Consider the following 13058-nt stretch of genomic DNA (forward strand, 5'->3'; position numbering starts at 1 on the left):
TTTTTCCACTGTAGAGTACTTCCTCTGATATTGATTTAATTTCTTGGAATACTACCCCACCGGCTTCTCTACCCCTAATTGATCAGCTTGCAATAGGACTGCACCTACCCCCAAGTCATTAGCATCAACTGTAATTTAAAAGGTTTGGTAAAGTCAGGGGCGGCCAACACTGGTTCATTTCTTAAGATTGCCTTCAGCTTTTCAAGGGCTGCTTGGCATTCTGCTGACCATAGCACTTTTGTTTGTTTTCTTAACAAATTGGAGAGAGGTACAGATATTGTGCTGAAGTTAGGCACAAACTTCCTATAAAACCCACACATTCCCAAAAATCTCAGGATTTCTATTTTAGTTTTAGGAATGGGAAATTCTATTAGAGTGTTCACTTTTGCTGTTATTGGCAACACTTGCCCTTGTCCTACAAGGTGACCTAGGTAAGTTACCCTTTCTTTTGCAAATTCGCTTTTGACCAGATTTATGACTAAGCCAGCCAACTACAATTGCTTAAATAGGTCCTCTAATTATTTTACATGTTCTTCCCACATGTTACTATATATTACGGCATTGTCTAAATAAACCACACAGTTAGGTACTTCAGCTACGACTTGATTCAGAAGTCTCTGAAATGTAGCTGGGGTATTTTTAAACTCAAATGGCGTGACAAGACATTGATACAACCCACCTGGTGTAACAAAGGCGGATATTTCTTTAGTCCTTGATGTTCATGACACTTTCCAGTGTCCCTTCAATAGGTCAATTTTAGAAAGAAATGAGGCACTACCGACCCTATCTTCAAACCGAGGAATTGGGTACGAATCTGTCCTCGTTACTACATTCACTTTCCGATAGTCTTTACAAAATCTAGTTGATCCACCTGGCTTAGGAACCAGAACTACCACTGAACACCAGGAGCTTTGGCTTGACTCAATCAATTGATGGTCCAGCACATATTGGATTTCTGTTTCTAACTCAGCTTGTTTTTCAGGCTCAACTGATAATGTTGTTGTTTTATTGGCACCGAGTCTCCTACTTCCACAACATGTTTAACTAATGTAATACCTCCAGTAATACATCCCTACAAATTCCCTTATACTTCCTAAGTAACCTTACTAGATCTTCCTGTGGTCCTTCCTCTAAATATGGGAACACACAGTCTCTAACTGTCCCAGTATTGTCGTATTGGCTAGTAGAATTGTAGGAGGTTCGCTCTGGGCACTGTCTACTTCTTCTTCTACCTTGCCCTTACTGACTCATTCTCAACTACTCCTACTACCTGGCACACTTGCTCTGTCTTATCATCTTCTCTGCAATGACGTTGCTTCAATATGTTTATGTGACATAACCGTTTCTTCTTCCTACGCTCAGGAGCATCTACCAAATAAGTCACTTTACTAACTCTCCTAACTATCTTGTAGGGGCCACTGAATTTCGCTTTCAGGGGTTCACCCTGCAAAAGTAATAATACCAATACTTCATCTCCTGCTTGGAACGTTCTACTTGTAGCATGTTTGTCTATCCATTCTTTCATTATGGCTTGGGAAATTTTTAAGTGCTCTCGTGCTACTTTACGTGCTCCTATAGATCTTTCCAGAAACATAGGACAGAAATTAGCCCATGTCGGTCGGGCTTGGCAGGGGCGGTTGGGAAACCGACCGCCACTCAGGATTGGGGCCAGACCGCAATTTCATGCTGGTGGGCCAATTAAGGCCCGCCCAGTGTGAAATGCGAGCAGCAGCCTGTGTGAGGGGTAGGAGGGCGAGCAGGGCAAGCACAAACTTCGCGCATGTGCACAAGTGATCGCTTGAAAATCTCCCTGTGGCACAGAGCTGTCACATGAGCAGGGACATGTTATTGGTTAAATTTTAAAAATTTACCTTATTTTTATTTGCATTTGGAAACCTCATCCTACCCGTGAATGAGGTTTCCAAAAGGCCTTTATGCCTGCCCACCAACCATTGGGTTGAATGGGCAGCAAAAAATTTATGTTAATTGATTCTTTAATGTCCTTAACAGGCTTTTTAATTGTCAGCGGAAGTGCTACCGACTCCAGCATGCGCCCGCCCACCAAAATATCGCGTAACTGCACGTTGACATCGGCACACTCAGCCGACGTCAATGTGCGTCATTTCACACGAGCGGGATGGGCACGTGCCCACCAGCTGAGCAAAACATTTTGCCCATGGACACGTAATCCAGCATGGAGGATTCATCTTTCTGCTTTAGGAACTTTTCCTTTTAATGGACGTCTTATTTCAGGACCACAGATCAATTCAAATGGAGTAAATCCAGTAGATTCATTTGGTGAATCTCTAGTAGCAAATAACCCTTTGTATATTCATGGCAATAGGTCTAATCATGGTTTTGAGAGTCTGATATTATCTCCCTAATGTGGGTGACAGGCGGTAGACTTTAGTTGTTTGATACTCAAATTGCTGATTATGTCCTGAAAAATTTTAGACATCAAATTAGAACCTTGGTCAGACGAATTTCAATTAGTAGCCACAATCTCAGCTGTAATTGTCCTTAAAGGAATAGCTTCTGGAAATCAGATCATCATATCCATGATTGTAAGGGTATACTGATGTCCTGCTTTCGTTTTGGGTAATGGTCCTACATAATCTACTAAGGCTGAATGGTTCTTTAAAAACTGGCATGGGTAATAAAGGTGCTGGTTTGATTACATGTTGAGGTTTACCTGCCACATGACATGTATGACATGTTTTACAAAATTGCAGTCTTGGCCAGGTAAAGTGACTGTTTATCGTTGCTTGGGTTTTCCGTATTTCTACATGTCCTGCCATAGGGATTTCATGTACTACTCGCAATGTCTCCTTACGATATTTGGGCGGTACCACTATCTGATGGAACAACATCCATTCCTCATCTGCAGGTCTGTGAGGGTGTCTCCACTTCCTCATCAGAACTCCATTTTTAAAGTAATAGCACTCCAGAACTCCTTCTGCCTCAGCTTCTGCATAAGCTGACTGTGCTAACTTGTTTAACTCTGGATCTGCTTTCTGAGCCTCAATTAATTAAGACCTACCAAACACTTCCTTTGAATTATCCTCATCCTTAAAGAAAGTTTCAGCTACTCTAACATTTGTTCGTGGTATTCCTTTGACCTCTGGTGATTTGTTTAGCCATTGCTCTGGTCACCACATACAATGGAAAAATACCAGAAACTTGTTCTTGTAACTGCTCCATCTCTTTAGCCTCTCTTGGACTTTCCGTAATTATGGGCGAAGCTGTAACCTTCACTCCTGCCAAATCATTCCCCAGGAGTAAATCAAATCCATCCACAGGTAATTTCCTAACCACTCCTACAACTACTCCCACTGATCCAGACCACAAATCACACTCCAATTGTACTATGTACAATGGAACCAGGATATACTCTCTACTTATCCCGTTTACCAATACTTTAGCTTTCATTGAACTCTCTGGAAGGAAAACCAGGTCGCTCCTGTGTCCCTTAATGTAGTTTTCCTTAGTTCTGATGAAAAGTCATATGGACTCGAAACGTTAATTGTATTCATCTACGCAGATGCTGTGAGAGCGGCTGAGTTTTTCCAGCTATTTTTGTTTTTGGCCCTTAATGTAGTTATGGGTTTAGCTGTGTCATTTGAAACTTTCCTTTAGAGAAAAACCCTTTATATTTCTCATCTACCTTATTCGCTTCACCTGCATTCACAGCAGTGTTTACCTCCAGACCCTTATTTGTAATTAAAGCTACAATTTGATCCGTGGTATTTTCTCTTTGAGTTCCCTTTTCGGACTCATTCTTACAAACTCCAATAAGTCCCACTGGCTTCCCTCATAACTTCCAGCATTCTGAGCGACGGTGTCCCACTTTATTACAATGGAAACATTTAGACCTTCAAGTTTCACCTCTGCCCTCAGTACCTCCCTTCCTGATCTGGGGAGGAAATGTCAATGTATTTCCAGCTAACCATTCTATACCCTGGCTACTTGCCTTCCTTTCACTCTCCCACTTTCTATCCTTTTCAGATTTTTGGGGATGATGGAAAAAAGGTTTAGTTTTAAGGATCAGCTCACAATCATCAGCCATTACTGCTACCTGTCTAGTAGTTGCGACCCTTTGGTCTTCAACATGGTATCTGACTACAGAAGGTACGGAGTTTGTAAATTCTTCCAAGAGAATGGTCTCTGAGAACTTCATAAGTAGTTTTAATTCTTAATGCTCGTATCCACCTGACAAAACTACTTTGCTTAACCCTTTGAAATTCAATGTAAGTTTGCCCAGGCTATTTCCTTAAATTTTGAAACTTTTGTCTGTATGCTTCAGGGACCAACTCATACGCACCCAAAATGGCCTTTTTCACCACATCATAATCCCTAGAAAACTCCTCTGCCGGTATTCTACCTGTCAATTTGCTCTGCATGGGCAATATCCAGTTTTCCTTTGGCCAGTTCATCTGCTGAGCTATCTTCTTAAATGAAATAAAGAATGCTTCATCATCAATTACCTCAAACCTTAGAAGAGCTTGTACATACTTAAACATCTCACCACTGGGTTAGAGTCATAAAGTCATAGAGTTATACAGCACAGAAACAGGCCCTTCGGTCCATCGTATCCGTGCCGGCTATCATTCTAATCCCATTTTCCAGCACTTGGCCCGGAGCCATGTATGCTAAGGCATTTCAAGTGCTCATCTAAATACTTCTTAAGTATTGTGAGGGTTCCTGCCACTACCACCCCTTCAGGCAGTGGGTTCCAGATTCCAACCACACTCTGGGTGAAAAGGAATTTCCTCAAATCTCCTCTAAACCTCCTGCACCTTACCTTAAATCTATGCCCCCTGCTTATTGACACCTCAGCTAAGGGGAAAAGTTTCTTCCTATCTATACCCCTCATAATTTTGTATACCTCTATCAGGTACCCCCTCAGGCTTCTCAGCTCTAAGGAAAACAATCCTAGCCTATCCAGTCTCTCTTCATAGTTGAAACGCTCCAGCCCAGGCAACATTCTGGTGAACCTCCTCTGCACCCTCTCCAGTGCAATCATATCCTTCCTATAGTGTGGAGACCAGAACTGCACACAGAACTCCAGCTGTGGCCTAAATAGCGTTTTATACAGCTCCAACATAACCTTCTTGCTCTTATATTCGATGCCTCGGCTAATAAAGGCAAGTATCCCATATGCCTTCTTAACCACCTTATCTACCTGTGCTGCTGCCTTCAGGGATCTATAGACATGTACACCAAGGTCCCTCTGATCCTCTGTATTTCCAAGGGGCCTACAATTCATTATGTAATCCCTTGCTGTGTTAGTCCTCCCAAGAATGCATCACCTCACACTTCTCAGAATTAAATTCCATTTACCACTACTCTGCTCATCTTACTAGCCCATCTATATTGTCCTGTAATCTAAGGCTTACCTCCTCACTATTTACGACATCACCAATTTTCGTGTCATCTGCGAACTTACTGATCAAACCTCCTATTTTTGCACCTAAATCATTAATGTACACTACAAACAGCAAGGGTCACAGCACCAATCCCGGTACACTACTCATCACAGGCTTCCAATCTCAAAAACAACCTTCGACCATGACCCTCTGCCTCCTGCCACTAAGCCAATTTGGGATCCAATTTGCCAAATTGCCCTGGATCCCATGGGCTCTTACCTTCTTGACCATTCTCCAATGTGGTACCTTGTCAAAAGCTTTCCTGAAGTCCATGTCGACTACATCAACTGCACTACCCTCATCTACACAACTACTCACCTCCTCAAAAAATTCAATCAAATTTTAGCTTGGAAGCCAGTGTCCAGTACTGTACCACAGGGATCTGTGCTGGGTCCCCTATTATTCATCATTTATATAAACGACATAGATGACTATGTGGGGGGTAGCATTAGTAAGTTTGCAGATGACACAAAGATTGGCCGGGTGGTTGATAGTGAGCATGAGTGTCTTGGGCTACAGCCAGATATAGACGGAATGGTCAAATGGGCAGATAAGTGGCAGATGGAATTTAACCCTAAAAAGTGCGAGGTGATACACTCTGGAAGGAGTAATTTGACAAGGTAGTAATATTCAATGAATGGCATGACACTAGGAAGTTCTGAGGAACAAATGGCGTGTCCATAGATCTCTGAAGATGAAGGGGCTTGTTAGTGGGGTGGTGAAAAAGGCATATGGGACACTTGCCTTTATCAATCGAGGCATAGATTACAAAAGTAGGGAGTTCCATATTGGAGGTGAGGCCACAGCTGGAGTACTGTGTGCAGCTCTGGTCGCCACATTATAGGAAGGATGTGATTACACTGGAGGGGGTGCAGAGGAGATTCACCAGGATGTTGCCTGGCAGGAAACATTTAAGTTATGAAGAGAGGTTGGATAGACTTGGGTTGTTTTTGTTGGAGCAGAGAAGACTGAGGGGCGACCTGATCGAGGTGTACAAGATTATGATGGGCATGGACACAGTGGATAGGGAGCAGCTGTTCCCCCTAGTTGAACAGGAAATTAGAGATGCATGTAATAAAGGAACATCTGTAATTATGGGTGATTTTAATATGCATATAGACTGGGCAAATCAAATTGGTAACAATACCGTAAAGGAGGAATTCCTGGAGTGTATATTGGATGTTTTTCTGGACCAATATATTGAGGAACCAACGAGAGAACAGGCCATCCTCAACTGGATATTGTGTTAGGAGAAAGGAATAATTGGCAGTCTAGTTGTGCAAGGCCCCTTGGGGATGAGCGACCAAAATATGATAGAATTCTTCATCAAGATGGAGAGTGACGTAGTTGATTCTGAGACTAGGGTCCTGAATCTTAATAAAGGAAACTAAGATGGTTTGAGGCGCGAGTTGGCTCTGATGGATTGGTAAACATTACTTAAAGAGATGACGGTGGATAGGCAATGGCAAACATTCAAACAGCCCATGGGTGAACTGCAACAATTGTATATTCCTGTCTGGCACAAAAGGAAAACAGGAAAGGTGGCCAAACCATGACTTACAAGGGAAATTAGAGATAGTATTAGATGCAAGGAAGAGGCATACAAACTGGCCAGAAAAAACAACAGACCTGAGGATTGGGAGTAGTTTAGAATTCAGCAAAGGAGGGCCAAGGGATTGATTAAGAAGGGGAAAATATAGAGTAGGAGAGTAAGCTTACGAGGAACATAAAAACTGACTGTAAAAGTTTCTATAGGTATGTGAAGAGAAAAAGATTGGTGAATACAAATGTAGGTGCCTGACAGTCAGAAACAGGGGAATTTATAATGGGGAACAAAGAAATACCTATCCAACTAAATACATACTTTGGTTTTGTCTTCACAAAGGAGGACACTAATAACATACCAGAAATGTCGGGGAACACAGGGTTTAGTGAGAGGGAGGAACTGAAAGAAATCAGTATTAGTAGGGAAGCGGTATTAGGCAAATTGATGGGACTGAAGACCGATAAATCACCAAGGCCTGATAATCTACATCCCAGAGTACTTAAGGAAGTGGCCCTAGAAATAGTGGAAGCGTTGGCGGTCATCTTCCAAGATTCTATAAACTCTGGAACAGTTCTTACAGATTGGAGAGTAGCTAATGTAACTCCACTATTAGAAAAGGGAGGCAGAGAGAAAACAGGGAATTATAGACCAGTCAGCCTGATGTCAGTAGTGGGGAAATTTCTAGAGTCCATTATAAAAGATTTAATAGCTGAGCACGTGGAAAACAGTGGCAGAATCGGACAGAGTCAGCATGGATTTATGAAAGGGAAATCATGCTTGACAAATCTACTGGAATTTTTCGAGGATGTAACTAGTAGAGTTCATGAGGGGGAGCCAGCGGATGTGACCATAAGACATAAGACATAGGAGCAGAAATTAGGCCATTCAGCCCATTGAGTCTGCTGCGCCATTCAATCATGGCTGATAAATTTCTCAACCCCATTCTCCCACCTTCTCCACATAACCTTTGATCCCCTTACCAATCAAGAACCTATCTATCTCGCTCTTAAATACACTCAATGACCTGGCCTCCACAGCCTTCTTTGACAATGAACTCCATAGATCCACCACTCTCTGGCTAAAGGAGTTTCTCCTCATCTCTGTTCTAAAAGGTCTTCTCTTTACTCTGAGGCTGTGCCCTTGGGTCCTAGTCTCTCCTACTAATGGAAACATCTTCCCCACGTACACTTCATCCATGCCTTTCAGTATTCTGTAAGTTTCAATCAGATTCCCCCTCACCCTTCTAAACTCCATTGAGTATAGACCCAGAGTCCTCAAACGTTCCTTATAAGCCTTTCATTCCTGGGATCGTTCTCGTGAACCTCCTCTGGACCTTCTCCAGGGCCAGAACATCTTTCCTGAGATACGGGGCCCAAAACTGCTCACAATATTCTAAATGTGGTCTGACCAGAGCCTTATAAAGCCTCAGCAGCACATCCCTGCTTTTATATTCTAGTCCTCTCGAAATAAATGCCAACATTGCATTTGCCTTCCTAACTACCGACTCAACCTGCAAGTTAACCTTAAGAGAATCTTGGACTAGGACTCCCAAGTCCCTTTGCACTCCAGATTTCTGAATTCTCTCTCCATTTAAAAAATAGTCTATGGCTCTATTCTTCCTACCAAAGTGCATGACCTCACACTTGCACACGTTGTATTCCATCTGCCATTTCTTTGCCCATTCTCCTAACCTGTCCAAATCCTTCTGCAGCCTCCCCACCTCCTCAATACTACCTGTCCCTCCACCTATCTTTGTATCATCTGCAAACTTAGCCAGGATGCCCTCAGTTCCTTCATCTAGATCATTAATGTATAAAGTGAAAAGCTGTGGTCCCAACACTGACGCCTGCGGAACTCCACTAGTCACCGGCCGCCATCCTGAGAAGGACCTCCTTATCCCCACTCTTTGCCGCCTGCCAGACAGCCAATTTTCTATCTATGCTAGTACCTTGCCTCTAACACCATGGGCTCTGTTCTTATTGAGCAGCCTCCTGTGCGGCAACTTGTCAAAGGCTTTCTGGAAGTCCAAGGAGATAACATCCATTGGCTCTCTTTTGTCTAACCTACTCGTTACCTCCTCAAAGAATTCTAACAGATTTGTCAGGTATCACCTCCCCTTGATGAAACCATGCTGACTTTGCCCTATTTTACCATGCACTTCCAAGTATTCTGAAATCTCATCCTTAATAATGGACTCTAAAATCTTACCAACGACCGAGGTCAGGCTAATCGGCCTGTAATTTCCCATCTTTTGCCTCACTCCCTTCTTAAACAGTGGGGTTACATTAGCGATTTTCCAGTCCTCTGGAACCCTTCCTGACTCGAGCGATTCCTGAAAGATCACCACTAACGCCTCCACTATCTCTTCAGCTATCTCCTTCAGAACTCTGGAGTGTAATCCAACTTCAGACCTTTCAGTTTTCCTAGCACCTTCTCCTTGGTAATGACCACCATACTCACCTCTGCCCCCAGACTCTCTTGAACTTTGGGGATGTTACTCGAGTCTTCCGCCGTGAAGAGTGACGTAAAGTACTTATTCAGTTCCTCCGCCATTTCTTTGTTCCACACTACTACTTCTCCAGTGTCTTTTTCCAGCAGCCCAGTGTCTACTTTTGCCTCTCTCTTACCCTTTATAAATCTAAAAAAACTCTTGCAGTCTTCTTTTATATTACTGGCTAGTTTACCCTCATATTTAGTCTTCTCCCTCCTTATTTCTTTTTTTGGTTGTCCTCTGTTGGTCTTTGTAGACTTCCCAATCCCCTGGTTTAATTGGACTTTCAAAAGGCTTTCGACAAAGTCCCACATAAGAGATTGGCATGTAAAATTAAAGCGCATGGGATTGGGGGTAGAGTATTGAGTTGGATCGAAAACTGGTTGGCCGACAGGAAACAAAGTCGGGATAAATGGGTCTTTTTCCGAATGGCAGGCAGTGACTAGTGGCATACCGCAGGGATCGGTGCTGGGACCCCAGTTATTCACAACATATATATTAATGATTTAGATGAGGGACTTAAATGTAATATCTCCAAATTTGCAGATGACACAAAGCTGGGTGGGAGGGTGAGCTGTGAGGAGGATGCAGAGATGCTTCAGTGTGATTTGGGTAAGCGGAGGGAGTGGGCAAATGCATTGCAGATGCAGTATAATGTGGATAAATGTGAGGTTATCCATTTTAGTAGCAAAAACAGGAAGGCAGATTATTGTTGACGTTTCGAGTCCTCATGACCCTTCGACAGAACAGTTCTGTCGAAGGGTCATGAGGACTCGAAACGTCAACTCTTTTCTTCTCCGCCGATGCTGCCAAACCTGCTGAGTTTTTCCAGGTAATTCTGTTTTTGTTTTGGATTTCCAGCATCCGCAGTTTTTTTGTTTTTAAGGCAGATTATTATCTGAGTGGCTATAAAGTGAGAGAGGGGAATGGGCAACGAGACCTGGGTGTCCTTGTACACCAGTCGCTGAAGGTAAGCATGCAGGTGCAGCAGGCGGTAAAGAAGGCAAATGGTATGTTGGCCTTCATAGCCAGAGGATTTGAGTACAGGAACAGGGATGTCTTGCTGCAATTGTACAGGGCCTTGGTGAGACCACAACTGGAATATTGTGTGTAGTTTTGGTCTCCTTATCTCCTTGTACTTGCTATAGAGGGAGTGCAGCGAAAGTTTACCTGACTGATTCCTGGGATGGTGGGACTGACATATGAGGAGAGATTGAGTTAATTAGGATTATATTCGCTGGAGTTCAGAAGAATGGGGGAGGGGATCTCATAGAAACCTATAAAATTCTAACAGGACTAGACAGGGTAGATGCAGGAAGGATGTTCCCGATGGTGGGGGAGTCCAGAACCAGGGGTCACAGTCTGAGGATATGGGGTAGACCATTTAGGACTGAGATGAGAAGAAATTTCTTCATCCAGAGAGTGATGAGCTTGTGGAATTCATTACCACAGAATGTAGTTGAGGCCAAAACACTGTATGTTTTCAAGAAGGAGTTAGATATAGCTCTTGGGGCAAAAGGGATCAAAGGGTATGGGGAGAAAGCGGGAGCAGGCTATTGAGTTGGATGATCAGCCATGATCATAATGAATGGCGGAGCAGGCTCGAAGGGCCGAATGGCCTATTCTGGCTCCTAGTTTCTATGTTTCTATGTCCACCGAGGAGAGATTGAGGAGAATGGGCCTGCATTCCCTGGAGTTTAAAAGAATGAGAGGTGATCACATTGAAGTGTACAAAATTCTTACAGGGCTCGACAGGGTAGATGCAGGAATGATGTTTCCCCTGAATGGTGGGGGGAGGGGAAGGGGAATCTAGAACCAGGGGACACAGTCTAAGAAGCTGGGGCAGGCCATTAAGGACTGACATGAGGAGGGATTTCTTCACTCAAAAGGTGGTGAATCTTTGGAATTCTCCACCCCAGAGGCCTGTGGGGGCTTATTCGTTGAGTATGTTCAAAGCAGAGGTCAATAGATTTCTAGATACCAATGACATCAAGGGATACGGGGCAAGCACAGGAAGATGCCACTGAGGTAGAAGATCAGCCATGATCTAGTTGAGTGGCAGAGCAGGCTTGAGGGGCTGAATAGCCTACTCCTGTTCCAATGTTCCTATAGATAGAGCTAAGCAATCCCACAACCAATGGTGCAGATCTAAGCTCTGCAGTTGCCACATCCAGTGGTGAATGATGATGGACAATTAAATAACAAAATGGAGGAGGCTCCACAAATATCTCCATCTTCAATGATGGGGAACCCCAGCACATCAGTGCAAAAGACAAGGCTAAAGCATTTGTAGCCATCTTCAGCCAGAAGTGCCAAGTATATAATCCAACTCAGCCTCCTCCTGAGGTCCCCAGCATCAGAGATGCCAGCCTTCAGCTAATTCGATTCACTTCACCTGATATTAAGAAACTACTGAAGGAACTGGATACTGAAAAAGATGTGAGTCGGCAACATTCCGGAAATAGTACTGAAGATTTGTGCTCCAGAACTTGCTGCATCCCAATCCAAGATGTTCCAGTATAGCTGCAACACTGGCATCTACTCAGCAAAGGAGAAATCCAAACCGGCCAATTACCGCCCAATTAGTCTACTCTTAATCATCAGCAAAGTAATGGAAAGTGTCATTAACAGTGCTATCAAGCAACACTTACTCAGCAATAACCTGCTCACTGACTCTCAGTTTGGGTTTCACTAGGACCACTCAGCTCCTAAACTCATTACAGCCTTGGTTCAAACATGGACAAAAGAGCTGAACTCAAGAGGTGAGGTGAGACTGACTGTCCTTGGCATCCAAGGCAACATTTGACTGAGTGGGGCATAAAGGAGTCCTGGCAAAACTGGAGTCAATGGGAATCAGGGGAAAACTCTCCACTGGTTGGAGTCATACCTAGCACAAAGGAAGATGGTTGTGGTTATTGGAGATCAATCATCTCAGCTCCAAGACATCACTGCAGGAGTTCCTCAGTGTAGTGTACTAGGCCCAACCATCTTCAGCTGCTTCATCAATGACCTTCCCTCCATAAGGTCAGAATTGGGGATGTTCACTGATGATTGCACAATGTTCAGCGCCATTCACGACGAAGAGCCGGTAGTGGTATTGTCACTGGACTGGTAATCCAGGGTAATACCCACGGTTCAAGAAACTCAGCACCACGCAAGGAAAAAGAGTTCACTTGATCAGCACCTCTGCCACTAAGCTCAATATCTACCACCAGTATATTGTGGCTACAATATATATTTTCTAATTAAGGACATACTGCATAAATTCGCCAAGTTTTTTTGGCAACATCTACTCTCAACAACCCAGGAAGACAACAGCAGTGATCTCATAGATCATCAAACATCATTAGTTGCAGATCCACATACTGCCCTGATATGGGAGCATTGTAGCTCTAGCACTCCAAGGAAAAGGACCACTACCATCTTCTCAAGGCATGAAATTGTCCACCTTGCCTAAATCCCAGAACAAATAAAGTAAAAAGATCAGGTCCACTTTGGTAAAAATAGAAACATGCATTAAATAATGCGCTAAACAGAAAAAAAGGAAAAAGAATTTACAGGTGGATCTCTGGTATAGCAACTGCTTTTTAGTTGT

General features: G+C 43.4%; 1 protein-coding gene across 1 annotated transcript in view; it reads right to left on the reverse strand.

The window, feature by feature from the left end:
• Window positions 1-13058, reverse strand: part of sh3pxd2aa (SH3 and PX domains 2Aa) — a 528636-nt gene that overhangs the window by 284663 nt on the left and 230915 nt on the right. The window contains exon 6 of the mRNA XM_041210524.1: window positions 1789-1797. Coding sequence (XP_041066458.1) covers window positions 1789-1797 — 9 coding nt within the window. The remainder of the gene's footprint in view (window positions 1-1788; window positions 1798-13058) is intronic.

Source organism: Carcharodon carcharias, chromosome 17, assembly GCF_017639515.1.
Source record: "Carcharodon carcharias isolate sCarCar2 chromosome 17, sCarCar2.pri, whole genome shotgun sequence".
In the NCBI taxonomy this organism is placed as follows: Eukaryota; Metazoa; Chordata; class Chondrichthyes; order Lamniformes; family Lamnidae; genus Carcharodon; species Carcharodon carcharias.